A 26380-nucleotide genomic window follows, 5' to 3' on the forward strand; every position below is an offset into this window, starting at 1 on the left:
TGTATTTGTAACTTAGGTTAGGATTTATTTTACAGGTAAATTGGTAATTATTTTAACTAGGTAGCTATTAAATAGTTATTAACTATTTAATAACTATTGTACCTAGTTAAAATAAATACCAAGTTACCTGTAAAATAACTATAAACCCTAAAATAGCTACAATGTAATTATTAATTATATTGTAGCTATCTTAGGGTTTATTTTATAGGTAAGTATTTAGTTTTAAATAGGAATAATTTAGTTAATATTATTAATATTATTTAGATTTATTTTAATAATAATTCAGTTAGTGGTGTTAGAGTTAGATAGGGTTAATATATATAATATAATAACTATATTAACTATATTAATCCTAATATAATTAGGGTTAATATATTTAATATAGGTGGCGGCGGTGTAGGGGGATTAGATTAGGGGGTAATACATTTATTATAGGTGGCGGCGGTGTAGGGGGATTAGATTACAGGCAAAAGAGCTGATTACTTTGTGACAATGCCCCGCAAAAAGCCCTTTAAAGGGCTAATAAAAGAGCTGGTTACTTTGGGGCAATGCCTCGCAAAAGGCCCTTTTAAGGGCTGGTAACAGAGCTGTTTACTTTGGGGCAATGCCACGCAAAAGGCCCTTTTCAGGGCTATTTGTAGGCTTAGCCTTAGGTTTAGTGGTAGGGATATTTTAGGGGTTAAAGGACCAGTCAACACTGTAGATTTGCATAATCAACAAATGCAAGATAACAAGACAATAGCAATAGCACTTAGTCTAAACTTCCATTGAGTAGTAGATTTTTTTTTCTGACAATTTTAAAAGTTATGTCTTTTTCCACTCCCCCTGTACCATGTGACAGCCATCAGCCAATAACAAATGCATACACGTACCATGTGACAGCCATCAGCCATTCACAAATGCATACACACTTATTCTTGCACATGCTCAGTAGGAGCTGGTGACTCAAAAAGTTTAAATATAAAAATACTGTGCACATTTTGTTAATGGAAGTAAATTGGAAAGTTGTTTAAAATGGCATGCTGTATCTGAATAATTAAAGTTTAATTTTGATTGAGTGTCCCTTTAATAAATTTAATATAGGTGGCGGCGGTATAGGGGGATTAGATTAGGGGTTAATAAATTTAATATAGGTGACGGCGGTATAGGGGGATTAGATTAGGGGTTAATAATTTTAATATAGGTGGCGGCGCTGTAGGGGGATCATATTAGGGGGTAATAGAGTTTAAATAGGTGGCGGCGGTGTAGGGGGCACACATTAGGGGGGAAAACATTTAATATAGCTAGCGGCGGTGTAGGGGGGTCAGATTAGGGGGTAATATAGATAATGTAGCTTGCGGCGGTGTAGTGGGGTCAGATTAGGGGGTAATATAGATAATGTAGCTGGCGGCGGGGTCCAGGAGCGGCGGTTTAGGGGTTAATATATTTATTGTTAGGAGTGATAGGGGGGATTGCGGATAGAGGGGTATACGTGTCGGGCTATGTTTGAGAGGCGTGTTAGACAGTAACGGGAGATTTAATAACTTAGTCGGGTTTTTTATGCGGCGGCAGTTTCTAAAGTGCCGTAAGTCACTGGCGACTCCAGAAATTTGTACTTACGCAGATTTCTGGACATTGCTAGTTTGTCAGACTTACGGCACTTTAGCATCTGACGGCGCTGTATATAAGATAGCTCGAGTTGCGAGCTCAAACTACGGGCGGCGCAGGTTTCCACGCTTGCGCCGAAACCTGCGCCGTATATCGGATCGCGGCCCAGAGGCTTTGAAATAAAAGCATTGGCTCTATAGATGAGGTATTTTTGTCGTTTACATGCATTTGCATAAAACATCACTCTAGAGCATGCTACCTTAAAGGGACATAATACTCATATGCTAAATCACTTGAAACTGATGCAGTATAACTGTAAAAAGCTGACAGGAAAATATCACCTGAGCATCTCTATGTAAAAAAGGAAGATATTTTACCTCACAATCTCCTAAGCTCAGCAGAATAAGTTCTGTGTAAAAAGTTATACTCAACTGCTCCCAGCTGCAGGTAAAAAAATTAAAAAAAATGAAGAAATGAACAGCAGCCAATCAGCATCAGCAGTGCTGAGGTCATGAACTTTTACTGGGATCTCATGAGATTTGACTTGACTCTCATGAGATTTCATTGTAAACTTCCTTTACCTGATTGGTGAAATAAGATGAGAGTGCACAATGCTCATCCCTTCAGATGTCCCAGGACAGACACACTAAAATGCTGCTTAGAAATCCTTTACAATGGGAGGTGGCTACTGCGGAACTTTTGAGGTAAAATATCTTTCTTTTTTACATAGAGATGTTCAGGAGATATTTTCTAGTCAGCTTTTTACAGCTATGCTGCATCACTTTGAAGTGTTTAAACATTTGGGTATTATGGCCCTTTAAAGGGGCATAAAGGAGCAAAAATGCTGTTGAGCTAGAGTTTTTTTTCCCTACTGCTTGAACATAAGTATGTGTTTACCCTCTGCCATGTTTGTCTGATCATACGGTTTTAATTTTTTTTCAATGGAGCTCATGTTTTTAAAGAGGTTGGATACAATGTATATGTTTTTTAGTAGTAGTGTCCATTTTTGCAATTCGGATGTGTAGAAGCTTTGTTGTACTTTATGTTCCTAGACCACCTTGATCAGGGTGAACTTCCTGCACCTTGACCTGCTTAGCTACATAACGCTGCCAACACTAAAGAGCACAGTGAGAAAAGAGGAAGGTTACTGAGCTAAGAGCTCTCTAGGCTTTCATTGCATTGTTGTGTACATTCAAATTAAGATGTTTGTTTTTAAAGTATAAAATATATTCATTAATAAAAATCAGTTTATTATTGAAATTGGATTTTCAGACATTTTAAAAAGCAACAAAAATAATAGGTGAAGGGTTAATTGCACACATCATGTGTTGATCATTTTAGAAAATTCAGAAAAAAATCATTAAAACACACAATGCAGCAATTAGAATAAACTCGTGTATGATATTTTTCTTTCCAATTGGATTTTTATTTTGTTTTTCTTCCTTGTATGCCTGTAAAATGCTAATCTGAATGCAAAAAATCCAGATAATACAGATTTATCATATAGGTAGTTCTAGCAGCTTAGCAAATTCAACCAATTGCACTTCTAATGGATGGAAATATATTTAAGACAACAAACAGTGAAGCTGTATTCAAAGTGTATGCATAGCAAATTATAAAAAGGTCAATATACTTAAAGGGACATTCCAGCCAAAATTGGAATCCACATGGATGTATTTCATTTTTTAATAGAATAATTTTTGTAATATACATGTATTAGCTGAAATGCTTCTAATAAAAGCTATAGCTGTTTCAAACGTGTGTTGAAGTATGCACCGTGCACCAGCATTTTAAACACAGCACTTACTAAGACAACCTAAGGTGTTTGTACGATCTGGTAATTACTCAATTTGTTAATTGCTGACATGACACAAGCCCCACTGGCGCTCTGAGCAGCTGCAGTATTTAAAATGCTGGTGTACTGAGAATATCTAGCTATGCTTCACATGCACGTTCAGGGACAAATGTTAACACTAAAACAGTGATAACTTTTACTAGAAGCATTTTTGCCAACACATGCTTGTTGTAAATATGTTTCTATTCAAAGATGTAATACTGTACATCTATGTGCATTTAAATTTTGAGCGGAATGTCCTTTTAATGTATATGGGGAAAAACAGGTCATCTTCTTAGCATACTTAAAGTGAATGTAAATTTTGATGATAAAGTGCCTGGTGTTTAAAAATTTGATTAAAAACAGGGGCCCTTTAATTCATCAAAATTTACATTTCACTCGTGTTGTGAAAATACTTACCTTTTAATCTTGACAGCCGCTGCATCGCTTCCTCCGCCCCATTGCAAAGCCTCTTCCTGGGTCTAAAATAAGGAATCCAACTTCCTCCTATCACAGCGGTGAATCAGACACTGATTCCCCCGGGGGAGAAGCCATGATTGGAGGATGATCGATCCGTCATTTCTGATGTAGGAAGAGGCTTGCGACGACCAGGGGAAGCTGGAGCGAGTGTCAAGATTTAAAGGAAAGTATTTTCACAACACGAGTGAAAAGTAAATTTTGATGAATTAAAGTGCCCCTGTTTTCAATCAAATTTTTAAAAATCAGGCACTTTATCATCAAAATTTAAATTCACTTTAGGTAAAATTCATAGTGAAGAGAAGACATGAATAGGTGAGCAAAAAAACAGATAATGTACAGTGGAAATTATGGGCAACCCCATAAATTTTGAGAGGGGTGGCACTGTTATATGCATGGGCTGCACATCACTATGGAAAGGCAACTCCAGTGGGCTTATACTGTTCTTAGGTATAAAAAGCAAAACTCCATAAGAAGGGCATTTTCCCCTTTTAACCCCCCCCCCCCCCAACACCCATGACGAGATTGGTATAGATAGTGGTGATTGATGACATACTTTTGATTTGGGGAGAAAATGACTAAAGTTTAACAACAAAAAAAGCTTTAATAAAGTAGATCTGCATTATAAGTTTTTTAAGTAATATATAGAATATCATTGCTTTATCATACAATTTTACCAAAGTTATTTATATAATAAAAGCCAATGAGAACTGTTCATTGATCGTGACTAATTTCTACGAATCTAAATTAAGAGCAGCACCACTTATTTGATAGACTCTTTGGATGAAAGCTATGTGATCTCCTCTTCAGTTGTAGGTTACTAAAAACATTAACCTCAGGGTGTGCCGCACCATGATTAAGATAAAAAGGGTCTAAAGTAGAAAGTAAGCCTTTAATTCCTTTCTCTTGCCACAAAAACGGACACTTAAGCTGCTAAGAATAATTAGATTTTCATTAAGATTAAATAAACAAAGACTATTTGCCCTGCAGTGTTCCAAAACGCACTGGGTGCCCAGGAGGAGATGTGCGGCTCAATTATGCTTTTGGGACAAATGCCACAGTGCAACATAAATATTATACTACAGAACGCGTCAATGTTTTTCATTGGCTCATAGATCTTTCATGTTAGCTATATTTTTTCTTATTAACAAATGTTAAAATTTGGGACTTTTTATCTTTTGGTAGAAAGCAAGTGAGATATCATTAACATGTTATGGGATCTCTAGTTCACATCTGCATAAAATGTAACTGAAGTTTAGACATCGTTTTTTAGTCTTCAAGCTAAAGCTATCATATTTAAAATAAATATTTGTATTGCTACTATTCAAAGAGAATTCTACAAAGGATTCCCCCCTCTTAACAAATATCTCATGCTTATACTACAAGTTCCAATGGCCTAGAATATAATATTAACAGTAAACAATTCATTATCCATTTTGAGGGTTATATTATGCTATTCTTTGGCAATATTATAAACTATGTGCTGTATAGGCGGAACCAATGCAAACTCCTTTCAATTTCAATGTGTGTGTGTGTGAAAGTCTGAGTGTTTCTGTGCCAATGTATTGGAGTGCATAACTGAGGGTGGGTGTGTCTATGTGTGTGTGAGATTTGTGTATATTTCTGTGTATATGTGATATTACTTTTACAACATTTCCACAGGTCAAGGGGGGGGTGCTCAATGGTCTAGTAAGGGGCCCCAAAATTTCTAGTGGCAGCCCTGAACAGTGGATACTTCAGTATAAGATGAGAACAAACATGCATTGCATACTACTTTCAGTTTTTAGGGAGAAAATACTTAACAAAGGTCAGCCCATATAGAGGAATTTATTCTTAAAGGGCCACTACAGTCAAAATTTAAGTTTCCTGATTCAGATAAAACATGCAAAAATACAAAAACATTCCAATTACTTCCATTATCAAAACATGCACATTATTTTATATGCACACTTTATGAGGCACCTGCTCCTACTGAGCATGTGCAAAACTACACATTATATACATGTATGCATTTTGTGATTAGCTGTAAAATGCCAGAAAATATTATCCTGCTCATTTCAAATTCAAAGTAAATGCTATTGCATTTTATTTTTATTGTGTGTATTTGTCAATTACTAAATTACAGTTTAATTTGATTACTTTATACTATATAGTGTTAGTTACTATATAGTGTGCTGTAACTAACCAACAGTGGTCAGCTTCTAATCATGGAACTAAAATGTAGCCATTATAATAAATGGTTTATTAAAATGTCATTATGGTGTCTTTCATGGGAACTGATAACAAATAGTTCAGACTTGGTTCCCAGAAATATAATTGTAAATAGGAGCTTATGTTGGTTTGTTAAACTGCAAAACTATCTCTTACATTTAGACATGTATCTCAGATTGCATACACTTGATGCACTTGCTTACTTTCAAGTACTGGGATCCATTTGACTCCATCACACAAGAAGATTCCTCTGAGTGATGTATCCATCCAGAACTGAGACATTTCGTTATCAGTGCAAGGGGGCTTTGGACCCAACGTAACCTTCATATCAGCTTCTGGACAAAACAGCAAAAGCAGACAGGTTAGCGCAGCACTCTGCAGTAAATTATATTTAATGCAAATCATTATGGAAATAGCAATAACATTTAATTGCATGCTTGTCCAAACAGGCATTTTTTTTAAATATTTATGACTGAATGGATCACAGAAAAGTATTTTCTTTTTTTTAAAAAAAGGGGTTTCCAGGTTGTTCATGTGAGATATCTCACTAGAATTTATTTTCAACATTTTTGTTTAATTTAAACGCCACTTTAACAAACATAGCACATATATTAAAGGGGAACTAAACCCAATTTTTTTCTTTCGTTATTCAGATAGAGCATGAAGTTTTAAGCAACTTTCTAATTTACTCCTATTATCAACTTTTCTTAATTCTCTTGGTATCTTTATTTGAAACGCAAGAATGAAAGTTTAGATGCCAGCCCATTTTTTGGTGAACAACCTGGATTGTTCATGCTGATTGGTGGATAAATTCATCCACCAATAAAAAAAGTGCTGTCCAGAGTCTGAACCAAAAAAGCCTTAGATGCCTTCTTTTTCAAATAAAGATAGCAAGAGAACGAAGGAAAATTTATAATAGGAGTAAATTAGAAAGTTGCTGACATGTCCATGATCTATCTGAATCACAAAAGAAAAAATTTGGGTTCAGTGTCCCTTTAATATTGCACAATTGATCCTAACATAAATAGAAACACATACACTTAGGAAAAATGATGCCTCCCAAACAAGGGACAGGTCAGACTGCACTGTAACTATTGTAAAAGCGTTGCAGAAAACCTCCAGGGTTCAAACACACACTTTATACAATTTGAGGAATTGGGGAGGGGGAAGGATAAACACAGTAATACTTCATTACAAACATTTTTATGAAAAATAAGTTATCTAAAGCTTAGAAAATGTTAAAAGTCATAATACATGTGGAGCCTTAGGTATCACACCTGTCACATTTGTGAGTTCTGGGACTGAAGTGACAAAGCGACTTCTGTAGTTTGATAATAATCATAACAGGCCTGGAAGCTTTGTGAACACACTGAATAGCAATAACGCATGAAAACTGCTTACTTTGATCACTACCCAGAGCTAACATTAGACAACGTGTTTATTACAGGTGGAACAAAAGTCTTTCCCCAGCATTGCATTTATAAATTGGCTCCAGTAGCCTGAAAACAAATATTGAAATATAGTTAACAAAATGTCTGCAAACCTAAATAGTAATTGCTTATGCAATACTACATAGTTGCAGTTGATTTGTCAATCAATAGTGTGCTTTTCCCACTAACCAAAGGGATACATTAAATGAACTCCATGGTCATCAGATTTGACTGGAAGCTCCTTCAGCACCTCGGGGATGGACAGCTCTGCAAGCCTTGGTTTGGTATTTGTACATATCCGAGAAGTAGCATCAGATCCAGGTAGGAGAACGAGTTGCCTCAATAAGCCCTGGAAATCAGACATCAATACTTCAAAACGTGTCTTGTACATATGCTGCACGCACAGACAATATACTGTTTATATTTAACCAAATAAACATAGAGAAACCATTTTTACAAATGAAAGATTATATGCAAAATCTAAGCCAAAATGAAAATTATTTAAAAGGCCATTTTGGTTGAAAAATTATATGTTCTAATTCATTAGAGCATGCAATCTTAAAAATAGTGGTCCTGTAACCCCTGCAAAGGAGTTAAACACATAATTAAAATACCACTCAGGATTGCAGTTAAAATGTTTGACTTTGACTTATACAATAGAGAAGCACAAGGCTCACAGTGATAAAACAATGCAAGAGTGAGTGTTATACTAACTAGATCTGTGGCTACGGTAATAGGATTTATTGAAGTCAGCAATATCGGAGGGCCAATTATATGGCCTTTGCACTCCAAAGTTTTCTATTTATTAATATTATTGCAATTCAGTGATGTCTAGTGGGTTACTTGACCCTCTGTGCATTCCTAGCCTGAGGCTAAATTTAGGAGGATCAAGGGGAAGGCAGATTTCCAGTGCCTAGGACATAAAAAATTTAGCTGAGCATGGCTCAGAGGTAATTCATATTTTGTAGTAATTTGCTTGAAAGAAGTTTATACCATATCGATTACTTAGAAAATCTATTGCTGAAGAATGAACACAGGTGTATCTTCAGAACTGTATGTTCTCCACATACCCGCAGCCATATATTTACAAACATATATATATTGTGTGTGTGTAAGTCCCGGGTAGGAATGCACTCACTTACAATGGAAAAATGAGCACAGTCATACAGGGGAGCACAGTCATACATTCTTAAAATATCCCAAACCATCAATTGTATCCAAGAGAGAAAAAAAACAATACAACTGGAAAGATTGATATGATCTGCACCAGTGAAAGAGACTGCGTCATATCATAAGGCCAGTGGGTTTCTTGGGTGCACGGAATCCCTGGTATACATGTTAGTTCCACTTTGTATTTTACGTTAGAAGAAATGCTCTAAATTTGTATAAAGGTTTAGGGGGGAAAAGAAATGTTACACTAAACACAAAAAAAACCCATTTAATTAATGTATTACAATCATATATACACTATGTGATAAAAAGTGGTAAAAGGTATATGGTATGTGATAAGGTATTTAACTGGTAAGGGCTATAATGTGTATATACATGTCTAAATATGTGTATGGGTGTGTATATCAGGTACCTGAAAACATTACAAAAATGTTTTTATTAAATATTAATATTTATTTGTCTTAATGTGTTTTATATGCACATATTTTACATTCCAATGTTCTTCACATAGGAGAAAATGTTCTTTTTATTTCTTAATATTTATTTATATATATATATACTAATATATATTCATATAGATATATAGGTACATACAGTATATCTATTTTACATAAAAAAAATCATATATAAATAAATACATTTTTAAAAAGAAAAAGAAAATTTTCTTCTATGTGAAGAACATTGCAATGTAAAATAGCGCTCGGGTGATAAGTATTAGGATTTTTTTTCAGCCTGCGCGTTCCATTGAAGTTTAAGGGGAGAAGATGTTAATGCGGTCATTATCAAGGTAGAGCATCGGGTTTCGCCCGCTTACTAACTTTTACTTTCAACTTGTAATATGCACTCTAACCTGTCTGTTACAAGTTTACTTTCAGTGGTATCAGCGCTCGATCAGGAGCACTAATTAGCACTCTATTTGTAATCTAGCCCTTAGTTTTTAGAAAAGTCACTGGGTAAAACTACAATCTCTCAGGTTTCTGTATTATTCTATACAATTAATTTAATAAAGAATGAAGAAATGAGTGAACTTTATGAAATAAGCTACATATAAGATAAAACAGGCTGGTGTGAAAAGCTTGGTATATAAAAGGACATGACTACATTCAAAGTCACATATCATCAAATGAAAGTATGTTATTAAAGTCCTCCCCCCATTTATTTATATGACTCTAGTCATACCTCTAGTCATAACTTTAGTCATACCTCTAGTCATGCCTCTAGTCATACATTTAGTCATACATCTAGTAATGCCTCTAGTAATGCCTCTAGTCATACCTCTAGTCATACATCTAGTCATACCTCTAGCCATACATCTAGTCATGCCTCTAGCCATACATCTAGTCATGCCTCTAGTCATACCTCTAGCCATACATCTAGTCATACATCTAGTCATACATCTAGTCATACATCTAGTCATGCCTCTAGTCATACCTCTAGTCATACATCTAGTCCTGCCCTTAGTCATACCTCTAGTAATACCTCTAGTCATACCTCATGTTTACCTGAGATCAAACATGCAAAAAGTATTTGATAATATTTTTATTTACTTTATTACATATTAAACAACACAGGGCTATATTAAAAGTGAGGCGCAATCGATAGCACATGCAAAGAACAACACACAATCTGATATTACAACTTGATGATTAAATATTTTAACAAAAGCATTTTAAACTCAGCAGAAAAATAGTTCTTGTCCTATTGTTCCCACTGAGAATGTTCCTTTAGTAGATTGGGATACCTTTTAAAGGACCAAAAAAGTAAAAAAAAAAATTATTCCACAAGCTTTCAAGACCTCGCAGGCCTCTTCTCTTCTTCACCTGAAGAAGAGACATGTGAGGTCAAGAAAACTTATGGAATAAAATCACCTTGATTTTGTAAATTTTGTCATACCTCTAGTCATAACTCTAGTCATACCTCTAGTCATGCCTCTAGTCATAAATTTAGTCATACATCTAGTAAATGCCTCTAGTAATGCCTCTAGTCATCATGCCTCTAGTCATACATCTAGCCATACCTCTAGCCATACATTTAGCCATGCCTCTAGTCATACATCTAGTCATACATCTAGTAAATGCCTCTAGTAATGTCTCTAGTCATGCCTCTAGTCATACATCTAGCCATACCTCTAGCCATACATTTAGCCATGCCTCTAGTCATACATCTAGTCATACATCTAGTCATACCTCATGTTTACCTGAGATCAAACATGCAAAAAGTATTTGATAATATTTTTATTTACTTTATTACATATTAAACAACACAGGGCTATATTAAAAGTGAGGCACAATTGATAGCACAGGCTACATTATATTCTGCATGACCTCATGCAAATAATAACACACAATCTGATATTACAATTTGATGATTAAATATTTTAACAAAAGCATTTTAAACTGAGCAGAAAAATAGTTCTTGTCCTATTGTTCCCACTGAGAATGTTCCTTTAGTAGATTGGGATACCTTTTAAAGGAAAAAAAAAGTCAATGTTTTTTTTATTCCACAAGCTTTCAAGACCTCACAGGTCTCTTCTCTTCTTCACCTGAAGAAGAGACCCGTGAGGTCAAGAAAACTTATGGAATAAAATCACCTTGATTTTGTAAATCCATTAAAAGGTATCACAATCTACTAAATTAACAAACTCAGCAGATAATTTTTTTGCCTTATAATTTTAATGGATAGCGCAGGGATTGCGAGTAGCACATTCATTATGATTGTGTTATAAGTGGTAAGTTAAGTGTTTCTCTTGAGTGAAATCCAAAATACTGCTGTAAAATTTACTGTTATTCAAAGCCTAAAGTAAATCATTATTACTAATAGTATAACAGAGAACTAGATGAAGAACTCCACTACTTGCGCACCATCGATTTAGCGTGGTTTAGCGCAAAATCTGCATAGTAGTTGCACAGTATCTGACATGAATTTTATTGTGTACTCCCATAGAAACTGATCATGTGAGAGATTTAGCGCACCCATGCTATCTGACATGCTGATGATAATGTGCCCTAGACTATTGGTCAAGCTTTAAAAAATAAATGAATAGGCGTGTTAAAAAAGAAACACTATTGAATTCGCTCAAGCAATGTTAACACACAATAGGCAATGTAGGCCATAGTGTATAGTATTTATTTCTATTAATACCAAACAGTTTAATACTTACAGAAAAAAAACCTTTTTGACGTCTTCTGCTTCCAATGTAAATTGAGGAGTTGGTGGTGTTTAATCTGGTAGGGAATGGCTTCTCCAGGACTCTAGAAACAGAAAAATTCATGAATGTGGCTTCATGCATAAGAACAGATACAACTCATTTTTTAATATATTCATCTCAATAAAAGGTGTCCTCATCTCGTTAAACTAGTCAGTAGATTATCAAAAATGTACATCATTCTGTTAAGCCTATTCCTTATGAATGGAAAGATGAATTTATAGCACAGAACAACACAAGAAATGGGCACTATAATGCTTTTCCATTCCTAGTCAATAATATGATGTAGATGTGGACTTGAATCATGGGCCTTATTTGTTGAAAAGAAGGGATTCTTTTAAAAAAAAAAAAAATGTTGCTATTATCTCCCTCTAGAAATCATTCACTATACAATATTACTGTCACTTAAAGGAATACAAAAATAAAATGTTCTAATATAATAGAGTATTTTATTATTGCTTGTATATAGCTATGTGTTTAACACCTGCAAACAGATTAAAAAAGTAGTTAAATTCAGCTCTGGAGCAGCGATGCACTACTATTAACAGTTAAGCGCGAGCGATAAGGGGTTTATCGCGGCAATTTGCGTGCCATGGGTTGAAAGTAAACATGATCACTTGAGCGCATTTGAATTTAACCTGCGTTGGGTTAGCGCAACCTTAGAGCTTTGGTTAACTGTTTCTCTCGAGCGGAAAAATTAAATACTGCTCCACTTGTAATCTGGCCCAATATGTGTAGCCACCAATCACCATCTAGTTCCCAGTAGTGTAGTAAAAGTACATAACATAATTTTGATAATGGACATGTTTTAAAGTTTAAATTTGAGATATTTATATAAAAAGGTATAGGAAAGTCAATATTAAAGTATTACATGTAGGGGCACTAGATAAACCCTTCTCGCCCTTATTAATCAACCCACATATGCATGAGACCCCTTATTTGAAATGAGAAGTAACATGACACTGTTGACGAATGTAAAGAAACATATAATAAGGATGCCTGAAAAATCAAGCAGTATCCTATTAATAAAATACCCAAAGAAAAAAAAACACTATATTTTGGGTGCACACACACTTGCAGGAGATGCAACAGAATAAATTAGTGATGAATAGGTATTTTAGTAACACAATTACCATTTGTTCAAGAAATATCTATTTAAAAAGCTAAGATCCTTTATTGTGCTAAAGGTAATGTTGCATTGTGCTCCAAATATAAGATAAAGCACTACACAGCACTGCTAGTATTATACAGTATACTTACACTTCCAAGGGAACATTGCAGTCTACAGTGAGAGAGACAGAGGTTCCAGATACAGCTATGATAAACGTGTGCCATTGGTTGTCGGCCAGTGAAACTCCTCGGAAAGTGACTTTACTCTGCCATCCATTGGTGTACTCAGGACTCCAGAACAGAAAGTGGAGCTTTTTCTCTGAGAATCGAATACCCAGGAGAACATGTCGGCTCCTCTCTGTGATTACAGTAAACAGGTACTCGTTTTTCTGCAATAAGTCATAATTTTGGGTTAATATTATGAAAAAAAGCAAAGGAATCCTGCATCATTTACCTGTCAGGAAAAAAAATACTTTGAAGTTGATTACACATCTCATGGTAACACCTCACAGTAATTACACAGTTTAGTGTGAGGCATTTTTTGTAACCATGAAGCATTTTAGAAAATAATTGCATAGCTCTAGGTAAGTTTTCTAGTTGTATCTGTAATTATGTCAGAGAGTGTAATGGAATGGCAATCAATGTTTAAAAATTACCTAAAAGCAATAAATGAAGGGACTGCAAAGTCTCCCATGAAGGTTATGGACTCTGAGGTTAAAACTAAGGTCACATTGATATTGGTTAATGGGACATTGTACACAAAGATTTTTTTGCATGCAAATGAAATAGCAGCACTTATACGTGTCAGAATATATTTTTGTCTTAAAGTAAAAACTGTTTAAAATTAAATTAACATGAAAAATGCAAAAATGTTTTGTTCCTCCTTGCCGAACTACGACAGTAGAATTATATTTTTGGCTCCCATTGACTTTAAAAAAAGAGGCAGAGCTTAGTACCATACTCCAAGACAATTATTTTCTTTCAAAAACTACAAGTTGCAGAACATTACATTTAAATGAAAATGCGGGTAGGGTAGAGCTTAACACCTGATTCACGAAAGGTTCAAGAACTTGTAAAACGAAATGAGAAAGTTCATAAATGTAGTGAAAGATGGAAGCCAATAACAATAGGATACTTAAACCGAGAGACCATAATTAAACACTCTCAGTGCTACTGAGAGCATATTACTCTATGAAATAAAATGCCACAAGACAATATATATATTCAAAATTCAAAACCATATAACCTGTGTTTCACATGAGCAGCTTCGTGTTGCATACAGCCCCAATGAAAGTGCTACTAATATAACCATGGTTATAGAACCAAATAAGAATACAACAGGCATTCTTGATATTGGTCAAGTCTGGTTCTTCTATGGTTCTTACAGAAATGATCCTTTAGTTAAACCCTGTGTTTCTAATATAGGGTATCTGTACAGGATGTCATATGAATTAGGGTTCAGGGAGACAAGATTCCAAATTGGTTATGGTTTGAAGTTGAAATGGTTTAATTTTTTTTAGTGACACAATTTACAGTCATTCCTTTTTTATATCATTATATTCCTTTAAATATGATCACAAGCTTAAAAAATAGTCAGAGTAGATAAGGCGAGGTTTTGTATTTTATATATATTTCATTTATATTAAAAAAGGATAACAGTAATAAAAAGCACTTTCTTTAAAAAATACTTTATTTAACCAGTTATTATTTGACAATGGGGGGTAGTTATCAAGCCGTCTACTTTTCTGGCTTCGCCGGCCCAATACGTCCGCCTAAGCTCGCCTACCTTCGCCGCCGCGGACCTGAAAAAATACGCCTAAGTTATCAAATAAAGCTGTCAAAAAGCTGCGGGGCGATGAGCAGCGGACTGTGACAGTTATCACTCATCCGATCTCGCTGCCCTTCGGCTTTTTCCCAGCTTTATTGCTAGCCTGTCACTAAGCACTCACACTAAACTACACTGTTCTACCCCCTATACCGGCGCCCCCGGAGCCCCCCGCAACTAAATAAAGTTACTAACCCCTAAACCGCCGCTCCTAGACCCTGCCGCAACTCTTATAAATGTATTAACCCCTAAACCGCCGCTCCTAGACCCCGCCGCAACTCTTATAAATGTATTAACCCCTAAACCGCCGCTCCCGGACACCGCTGCCACCTACATTATACCTAGTAACCCCTATCCTGCCCCCCCTATACCGTCGCCCTCTATTATAAAATTATTAACCCCTATCCTGCTGATCCCGCACCTCTCCGCAACTAAATAAATAGTTTAACCCCTAAACCGCCGCTCCATGAACCCGCCGCAACCTATATTAAACCTATTAACCCCTATCCTGCCCCCCCTACACCGTCGCCACCTATAATAAATGTATTAACCCCTAATCTGCCCCCCCATACACCGTCGCCACCTATAATAAATTTATTAACCCCTATCCTGCCCCCCACTACGCCGCCGCCACTGTAATAAAATGATTAACCCCTAAACCTAAGTCTAACCCTAACCCTAACGCCCCCCTAACTTAAATATTAATTAAATAAATCTAAATAAATTAACTCTTATTAACTAAATGAATCCTATTTAAAACTAAATACTTACCTTTAAAATAAACCCTAATATAGCTACAATATAAATAATAATTATATTATAGCTATCTTAGGATTTATATTTATTTTACAGGTAACTTTCAATTTATTTTAACCATGTACAATAACTATTAAATAGTTATTAACTATTTAATAGCTTACCTAGCTAAAATAAAGAGAAATGTACCTGTGAAATAAATCCTAACCTAAGTTACAATTACACCTAACACTACACTATACTTTAATAAATTATTACTATTTAAAAATAAATACTTACCTGTAAAATAAACCCTAAGATAGCTACAATGTAATTAATAATTATATTATAGCTATCTTAGGATTTATATTTATTTTACAGGTAACTTTGTATTTATTTTAGCTAGTTAGAATAGTTATTAAATAGTTATTAATTATTTAATAACTACCTAGCTAAAAGAAATACAAAATTACCTGTAAAATAAATCCTAACTTAAGTTACAATTAAACCTAATACTACACTATCATTAAATTAACTAAATAAACTACCTACAAATAACTACAATTAAATACAATTACATAAACTAACTAAAGTACAAAAAAATAAAAAAAGCTAAGTTACAAAAAATAAAAAAGTAAGTTACAAACATGTTAAAAATATTACAACAATTTTAAGCTACTTACACCTAATCTAAGCCCCCTAATAAAATAACAAACCCCCCCCCCAAAATAAAAAAAATCCCTACCCTATTCTAAATTAAATAAATTTCAAAGCTCTTTTACCTTACCAGCCCTTAAAAGGGCCATTTGTGGGGGCATGCCCCAAAAAGTTCAGCTCTTTTGCCTGTAAAAGAAAAATACAACCCCCCCCCAACATTAAAACCCACCACCCACATACCCCTAATCTAACCCAAACCCCCCTTACAAAAACCTAACACTAATCCCCTGAAGATCATCCTACCTTGAGTCGTCTTCACTCATCCGAGCCACCGATGGAACTGAAGAGGACATCCGGAGCGGAAGAAGTTAATCCTCCAAGCGGCGCTGAAGAAGTCTTCTCTCCGGCCGATGTCATCTTCAAAGAGGCGCTGAAGAGGTCTTCTATCCGGGCGAAGTCATCTTCCAAGCCGGGTCTTGAATCTTCCTTCCGCCGACGCGGAACCACCTTCTTCACCGACGGACTACGACGAATGACGGCTCCTTTAAGGGACGTCATCCAAGATGGCGTCCCCTCAATTCCGATTGGCTGATAGGATTCTATCAGCCAATCGGAATTAAGGTAGGAAAATCTGATTGGCTGATGGAATCAGCCAATCAGATTCAAGTTCAATCCGATTGGCTGATCCAATCAGCCAATCAGATTGAGCTCGCATTCTATTGGCTGATCGGAACAGCCAATAGAATGCGAGCTCAATCTGATTGGCTGATTCCATCAGCCAATCAGATTTTTCCTACCTTAATTCCGATTGGCTGATAGAATCCTATCAGCCAATCGGAATTGAGGGGACGCCATCTTGGATGACGTCCCTTAAAGGAGCTGTCATTCGTCGTAGTCCGTCGGTGAAGAAGGTGGTTCCGCGTCGGCGGAAGGAAGATTCAAGACCCGGCTTGGAAGATGACTTTGCCCGGATAGAAGACCTCTTCAGCGCCTCTTTGAAGATGACATCGGCCGGATAGAAGACTTCTTCAGCGCCGCCTGGATGATGACTTCATCGGATGGAAGATTTCTTCAGCGCCGCTTGGAGGATTAACTTCTTCCGCTCCGGATGTCCTCTTCAGTTCCATCGGTGGCTCGGATGAGGGAAGACGACTCAAGGTAGGATGATCTTCAGGGGATTAGTGTTAGGTTTTTGTAAGGGGGGTTTGGGTTAGATTAGGGGTATGTGGGTGGTGGGTTTTAATGTTGGGGGGGGTTGTATTTTTCTTTTACAGGCAAAAGAGCTGAACTTTTTGGGGCATGCCCCCACAAATGGCCCTTTTAAGGGCTGGTAAGGTAAAAGAGCTTTGAAATTTATTTAATTTAGAATAGGGTAGGGATTTTTTTTATTTTGGGGGTGTTTGTTATTTTATTAGGGGGCTTAGATTAGGTGTAAGTAGCTTAAAATTGTTGTAATATTTTTAACATGTTTGTAACTTACTTTTTTATTTTTTGTAACTTAGCTTTTTTTATTTTTTGTACTTTAGTTAGTTTATGTAATTGTATTTAATTGTAGTTATTTGTAGGTAGTTTATTTAGTTAATTTAATGATAGTGTAGTATTAGGTTTAATTGTAACTTAAGTTAGGATTTATTTTACAGGTAATTTTGTATTTCTTTTAGCTAGGCAGTTATTAAATAGTTAATAACTATTTAATAACTATTCTAACTAGCTAAAATAAATACAAAGTTACCTGTAAAATAAATATAAATCCTAAGATAGCTATAATATAATTATTAATTACATTGTAGCTATCTTAGGGTTTATTTTACAGGTAAGTATTTATTTTTAAATAGGAATAATTTATTAAAGTATAGTGTAGTGTTAGGTGTAATTGTAACTTAGGTTAGGATTTATTTCACAGGTACATTTCTCTTTATTTTAGCTAGGTAAGCTATTAAATAGTTAATAACTATTTAATAGTTATTGTACATGGTTAAAATAAATTGAAAGTTACCTGTAAAATAAATATAAATCCTAAGATAGCTATAATATAATTATTATTTATATTGTAGCTATATTAGGGTTTATTTTAAAGGTAAGTATTTAGTTTTAAATAGGATTCATTTAGTTAATAAGAGTTAATTTATTTAGATTTATTTAATTAATATTTAAGTTATGGGGCGTTAGGGTTAGGGTTAGACTTAGGTTTAGGGGTTAATCATTTTATTACAGTGGCGGCGGCGTAGTGGGGGGCAGGATAGTGGTTAATAAATTTATTATAGGTGGCGACGGTGTAGGGGGGGCAGATTAGGGGTTAATAAATTTATTATAGGTGGCGACGGTGTAGGGGGGGCAGGATAGGGGTTAATACATTTAATATAGGCTGCGGCGGGTTCAGGAAGCGGCGGTTTAGGGGTTAATACATTTATTATAGTTGCGGTGGGCTCCGGGAGCGGCGGTTTAGGGGTTAATATGTATAGAGTAGCTTGCGGTGGGCTCCGGGAGCGGCGGTTTAGGGGGTAATAACTTTATTTAGTTGCGGCGGTGTAGGGGGGGTCAGATTAGCGGTGTTTAGACTCGGGGTACATGTTAGGGTTTTAGGTGTAGACAGCTCCCATAGGAATCAATGGGATGTCTGTCAGCAGCGAACTTGTACTTTCGCTATGGTCAGACTCCCATTGATTCCTATGGGATCCGCCGCCTCCAGGGGTGGCGGTTTGAAAACCAGGTACGCTGGGCCGTAAAAGTGCCGAGCGTACCTGCTAGTTTTTTGATAACTAGCAAAAGTAGTGAGAATGTGCCGCACTTGTGTGCGGAACATCTGGAGTGACGTAAGAATCGATCTGTGTCGGACTGAGTCCGGCGGATCGAAGTTTACGTCACAAAATTCTACTTTTGCCGGTCTCGAGCCTTTGATAACTAAGGCGAATCAGCCTCGCCACAAATACGTTGCGGAATTCAAGCGTATTTGAGGTTGACGGCTTGATAACTAGGCCCCAATATATGCAACCAATTTATACAATAAACAAAGCTAAAACAAAAAAGCAACAACATCATACAACATGTCCAAAACAGATTATTTGGTTGAAATATATATTTAAAAAGGTTGCAAATAATAAAATAAATAAATGGGAAACTGCAATTAATGTATAATGACATAGAAAATGCCTACAAAATGTGAAATAAAGTGCCTTTGTCGTCACCTTAGCTGGAATATTGGGGATCTTTACAGTAACAACTAATGAAAACTCCTCAGGAAAGAGATGACAGTTATGGAAGAGACGAGATGATGGGAAGCTGAGGTCATGGGGAGAGCCTGAGAAACGAAATCCACGGGCTCCCTTAGATTGGACCATCCGAACCCTGCTCAGGTATCCAGTGGGAGAGAGCATCTCTGATAACATATCCAACGGCCGCAGGTCTAAAGAAGAGAGAGAATATAATAAATGTTTAGCTAATAAAGGACCTGTGCATGTATTTATCATTATATATCTCTGTCTTTAATCAACCAGTTTTTATCTCCAGCAGTATCTTGTGGCATTCGCTATTTACTATTTATCTATTTTTCTACATTAAGTACATTTACATGTTTGAATAGATCTATTTAAATGGACATTCTGATTCAAAAATTCTTAAGAGCATTTAGTTTTTGCATTACAGATCCTAACTAAATATGGGTTGATAAAAAATGATTGTTTGGTAATTATCTACATGCAAATGAGGCCTTTTTGATGACAACATCAGTTATTTTCATTGTTTACTGGCAGAACTTTTCTATTATCTTTTGATGAAAAGCTTTACAGAACACATTTTTCACTTATCAAATTCCACAGATATAAATATTTTATAACCCCGCCCAAAAAAACCCACTTTTTAAACTTTTACCAAGTACCCAAAAATGTTTCAAATGTAACATTGGTTTTCCAAACAGATTTTACAAGCACTACTTGCTGAAGCAATTAAAGTTAAAAAAATAATAATAAGTATTTTTACACTAATAAAACTTAGTCAAATTCATAACCAACAAAAACACCTGTCCAGTATACTGATAATGCCCCTGTACAAATCCCTTAAAAAGTCACACATTCATATCTTTATGGTTTTGGAACACAGCAGGTTAATTACACACACGTCACATATTTGCATCATTAAATACTATTAAAAGGGACCAATTAACATACAGGTCCTTCTGCCTGTAATGTAGTTGTTAAACTCCCAGTATCGTTATTTTGTTTGTCATTAAGGAGATATGAAGCCCAAAAATTGTACTTTGTGATTCAGACAGAAATTTAAAAAAAGTTTCTAATTTGCTTCGTTCACATTATATTCGTGTTGAAGAGATATCGAGGTAGGCGTCTAGAGCACTAGATGGCAGGAAATAGGGCTGCCATCTAGTGCTCTTGCAAATGGATACCATTCTTGCAAAACTGCTGCCAAATAGTGCTCCAGAAATGGGCAGGCTCCCAAGCTTACATACCTGTTTTTCAACCAAAGATACCAAGAAAACAAAGAAAAACTGATAAAAGAAGTAAATTAGAAAGTTGTTTAAAATTGCATGCCCTGTTTGAATCATGAAAAAAATGGGTTTTCTATCCCTATAATCTGCACGTTTAGGGCTAGATTACAAGTGGAGCACAAAATATAGCTTTCGCAAGGGCATTATTTGCGCTTTACTTAGTAATGCCACGCAAATTTGGACTGGTGTTACAAGTTAAGTGCAATGTGAACGCGACCTCAAGTTTGCATTGCACGGAAGAATTGCACTCATGAGAGTGCGATTCCATAGGCTCTAATGGGAGCCTTGTTCTCATGCCATCAGACACGGCATGAGAACCTAGGGCAGCGAAGGGGGTAAGTTGCGCAGCAATGGACAGCAGATTTAAATATATGTGTATATATATATATATATATATATGTATGTGTTTATATGTGCATATACACATATTAACACATAATATATAATACTATAAAAGCATGTACAGATATATTTATAGAGAACACACAGTTCCCCATAGACCGCTAAATTTTCAGTGCCGTTTTTTTTCTAACACCCCCACCCACACACTTTAAAATAAATAACCTCTGGTTAATTTGTTAAGCTTGCGGTAACAATAACCAGCCACTTGTGGTGGCTGGTTAGTTATTGCGTGCCCGTAAACAAGCAAATTTGTCTGTTTACAGATGCACGAAAAATTAGCACTCCACTTGTAATCTAGCCCTTAATTTTCGCATTTTGAAATTGGGAGATTAACTAAGGAGATAATGGTTTCTATATAAATATTATCGTTCACTGACAGATCCGTTTAGAGCCTTAACAGTCACCAAAAGGCATTCATAAGGTGTTTTTTATTTTTTATTTTTTTAAATGTATTATTCATTTTTATTGAATTTTGCATAAATCCACAGTTGATTAATCAACAAGCAGTTATAAAGAAGGTTATGAACTCCCTGATAGACAAGGAAAAAATGACAAGACTAGCTGTTCCAACAGGAATTGTAAACTAAATACTGCCTATCTGAGGAGAGTGAAAGCATTACCCATGGATGTAAGTCTACATAGACTAAATAAGCTTTGCAGCCTTAGATATTAACAGCTGCTGATAGGTTGTGGTATTTATATACAGCTAGATTACGAGTTTTGCGTTATGAGTGAAAAAGCATTGTTATGCTTCATAACGATGCTTTTTCCCTAACGCCGCTATTACAAGTCTTGTAGGTATAGGTGTACCGCACACCTTTTTGGCCGTCATGCAACATCAGTACCGCACTTTTAAAAAAGTCCTTTTTCAATGGGACTTTCATAGCGCCGATATTACGAGTTTGCCTGGGAGGCCAAAAAGTGAGTGGTACACTCTATAACCACAAGATCCGTACCACTATCTAAAGTGAGTAGTTATGAGTTTTATGCTACAAAGCTGTAGCATGAAACTCATAACTAAACTGTTACAAAGTACACTAACACCATAAACTACCTATTAACCCCTAAACCGAGACCCTCCCGCATTGCAAACACTATAATAAAATTATTGACCCCTAATCTGCCGCTCTGGACATCTCCGCTACTATTAAAATGTATTAAACCCTATTCCGCCGCTCCCCAACATCATCGCCACTATAATAAACCTATTAACCCCTAAACCGCCGCCCTCCCGCATCGCAAACATTATTTAAATATTATTAACCCCTAATCTGCCGTCCACCCACACCGCCCCTATAATAAACCTATTAACCAATAAACCGCAAGCCCCCCACAACGAAATATACTAAATTAAACTATTAACCCCTAAACCTCTGGCCTCCCACATCACTACACAAATATATTAACCCCTAAACCTAACCCTAACGTAACCCTAACCCTAAGCATAACCCTAAACCTAACGTAACCCTAACACCCCCTAACTTAAATATAATTAAAATAAATCTAAATAAAACTTACCATTATTACCTAAATAATTCCTATTGAAAACTAAATACAAACTTACCTGTAAAAAAAAAACATAAGCTAGCTACAATATAACTAATAGTTACATTGTAGCTATCTTTGGTTTTATTTTTATTTCACAGGTAAGTTTGTATTTATTTTAACTAGGTAGACAGTTAGTAAATAGTTATTAACTATTTACTAGCTACCTAGTTAAAATAAATACAAACCTACCTGTGAAATAAAAATAAAACCTAAGATAGCTACAATGTAACTATTAGTTATTTTGTAGATAGCTTAGGTTTTTTTTACAGGTAAATTTGTATTTAGTTTTAAATAGCAATTATTTAGGTAATAATTGTAATTTTTATTTAGATTTATTTTAATTATATTTAAGTTAGGGGGTGTTAGGGTTAGGGTTACGTTAGGGTTGTGCTTATGGTTAGGGTTACGTTAGGGTTAGGTTTAGGGGTTAATATATTTATTTAGTGTTAGTGATGTTGGAGGCCAGAGGTTTAGGGGTTAATAACTTTAGTATAGTGGCAGCGACATTGTGGGTGGCAGATTAGGGGTTAATAACTGTAATGTAGGTGGCGGTGATGTTAAGGGCGGCAGATTAGGGGTTAATAACTGTATGTAGGTGGCGGCGATATCGGGAGCGGCAGATTAGGGATTAATATTTTTATTTAGGTGGCAGCGATGTTAAGGGCGGCAGATTAGGGGTTAATAACATTATGTAGGTTGCGGCGATATCGGGAGCGGCAGATTAGGGGTGTTTAGATGTGGTTTTTATGTTAGGGTGTTAGGTTTAAACCTAACTTTTTCTTTCCCCATAGACATCAATGGGGCTGCGTTACGGAGCTTTTTTTTCCGTGATCGCAGATGTTAGGCTTTTTTTTGCCGGCTCTCCCCATTGATGTCTATGGGGAAATCGTGCACGAGCACGTCAAAGCAGCGCTTGTATTTGGGTGAGGTATGGAGCTTAACGCCACCATATCGCCCGCGCAAGACTGCTTTTTTAAAACCTGTAATAGCAGCGCTATAGGGAGGTGAAATACCGCCACTTTTGTGGCAGTCGTTAATTTCCCTATATCGCTCAAAACTCGTAATCTAGCTGATAGGTACTACCAAACTAATTGCAATACAGTAACAAGAAAGATAACAAAAGGAAAAAACAGATCTTAGGGAGAAACACTTGAGAGAGAGGGTTAAGAAGGAAGGAAGAAGGCGGAAGAAAGATGTCCAATAAGTTTCCATATAAGAATCTTTTATGTCAGTAAAAAAACAGCATTGAGTAATCCATAATATTTTGCATCTAAAGTTGTCCTGTATATTATAGATAATATGTGGTTTGATTGATGGAAAGTATTTACCTATTTGATGTGATGTTGCTGTGGAGGACAGGAGTGTGTTATTATTTTGTAATGATTTTTTTAATAGAATTTCAATGAACACTGTAGTGAAATGAAAGGAATATTTTAATTAACCCCTTTAATAAGAGCTGCTGTAGATTGAAATTGAGGAAAGATTTATTCTGGGGATGGTAATTATATTTCAATGTGATTTTATAGATTGGAAACATATTAACATTACAAAACGCTTTGTATTGTTTTTATATTTATGTTCTGAAACACACTGGTAAATATAAATGGGAATTTTTCTGGCATTCTAACTCTGAGGAGCATTTGAATAATCATCTGAGGGTATTCAATGAATAGATATAATGCTGATATCACGTATCAGTGGAAACTATCTGAAAGCCTCCCTCAGCTGATCAAATACACCCTGTTGTAGAATGATCTGACAGCTGCATGACATGCTCACAAAGGCTAGCTATCTATTGATGATGTGACTCCCATCTGGGAAGTAACTGTAGCAAGTACTTGACCTTTATTAACCCCTGTATATCACTTGTTGTCTCTGAGTAGAAATTATAATGGTCTAAAGCATTTCATACAGCTCGATAGTGATACTAGCTCACACGTTTCCCACACTCATGCTGGATTAAAGTGCCACTATAGAATGCACATGAAAGAACAGCAATATGACAAATAAATTCCATGGAAATAGGTTATTTTACTATGTGCAGACAAGATTCTCCCAAAGGGGCCCCAAGAGCAGCATCTTTAGCTGGAATTTAAAGGGATATGAAACCAATATTATTTATTTCAGAATTCAGATAGAACATAAAAATGTTGTCATCTTTGAAATTTACTTCTATTAAATAATTTGCTTCCTTATCTTGGTATGCTTTCTTAAAAAAGCATATCTAGGTAGGCTAAGGAGCAGCAATGCACTAATGGGAGCTAGCTGTTGATTGGTGACTGCATTTATATCCCTCTTGTCTTTGGCTCACCAACTGTGTTCAGCTAGCTCACAGCATTGCATTGCTGCATATTCAACTTTTGGACTCCGGCTATAACATTTTTATTATTTTTTACTTCAGTTTTTACTTTGTAGGATTTTATTTTAGAGCTTGTGTGTATACATTTGATTTAATACATGTAGATGATCACATTCGGCTAGATTTAGAGTTCTGCGGCCAAAGGGATGCGTTAGCTACGCGTGCTTTTTTTCCCCCACACCTTTTAAATACTGCTGGTATTTAGAGTTCACAGAAGGACTGCGTTAGGCTCCAAAAAGGGAGCGTAGAGCATAATTTACCGCCACTGCAACTCTCAATACCAGCGATGCTTACGGACCAGCTTCAAAAACGTGCTCATGCACGATTCCCCCATAGGAAACAATGGGGCCGTTTGAGCTGAATAAAAACCTAACACCTGCAAAAAAGCAGCGTTCAGCTCCTAACGCAGCCCCATTGTTTCCTATGGGGAAACACTTCCTAAGTCTGCCCCTAACACCCTAACATGTACCCCGAGTCTAAACACCCCTAACCTTACACTTATTAACCCCTAATCTGCCGCCCCCGCTATCGCTGACACCTGCATTATACTATTAACCCCTAATCTGCCGCTCCGTACACTGCTGCAACCTACGTTACCCCTATGAACCCCTAATCTGCTGCCCCTAACCCCCGCCGACCCCTATATTATATTTATTACCCCCTAATCTGCCCCCCCCCAATCTTCGCAGCTACCTACCTATAATTATTAACCCCTAATCTGCCGACCAGACTTCACCGCTACTCTAATAAATGTATTAACCCCTAAAGCTAAGTCTAACCCTAACCCTAACACCCCCCTAAGTTAAATATAATTTTTATCTAACGAAATAAAATAAATCTTATTAAATAAATTAATCCTATTTAAAGCTAAATATTTACCTGTAAAATAAACCCTAATATAGCTACAATATAAATAATAATTATATTGTAGCTATTTTAGCATTAATATTTATTTTACAGGCAACTTTGTATTTATTTTAACCAGGTACAATAGCTATTAAATAGTTAATAACTATTTAATAGCTACCTAGTTAAAATAATTACAAAAGTACCTGTAAAATAAATCCTAACCTAAGTTACAATTAAACCTAACACTACACTATCAATAAATTAATTAAATAAACTACCTACAATTATCTACAATTAAACCTAACATTACACTATCAATAAATAAATTAAATACAAATACCTACAAATAAATACAAATAAATAAACTAACTAAAGTACAAAAAATAAAAAAAGAACTAAGTTACAAAAATAAAAAAAGAACTAAGTTACAAAAAATAAAAAAATAATTTACAAACATTATAAAAATATTACAACAATTTTAAG

At 35.7% G+C, this 26380-nt stretch overlaps 1 protein-coding gene across 1 annotated transcript in view; it reads right to left on the bottom strand.

Annotated features, from left to right (window-relative positions):
* TSPEAR (thrombospondin type laminin G domain and EAR repeats) overlaps window positions 1–26380 on the bottom strand; it is a 162471-nt gene that overhangs the window by 125094 nt on the left and 10997 nt on the right. The window contains exons 3-7 of the mRNA XM_053713340.1: window positions 19427–19644; window positions 13175–13413; window positions 11870–11960; window positions 7729–7888; window positions 6313–6444 (exon numbers count right to left, since the gene is read on the bottom strand). Of these exons, the coding sequence (XP_053569315.1) occupies window positions 6313–6444; window positions 7729–7888; window positions 11870–11960; window positions 13175–13413; window positions 19427–19644 (840 nt within the window). The remainder of the gene's footprint in view (window positions 1–6312; window positions 6445–7728; window positions 7889–11869; window positions 11961–13174; window positions 13414–19426; window positions 19645–26380) is intronic.

Source organism: Bombina bombina, chromosome 1 (assembly GCF_027579735.1).
Source record: "Bombina bombina isolate aBomBom1 chromosome 1, aBomBom1.pri, whole genome shotgun sequence".
NCBI classification, from domain to species: domain Eukaryota; kingdom Metazoa; phylum Chordata; class Amphibia; order Anura; family Bombinatoridae; genus Bombina; species Bombina bombina.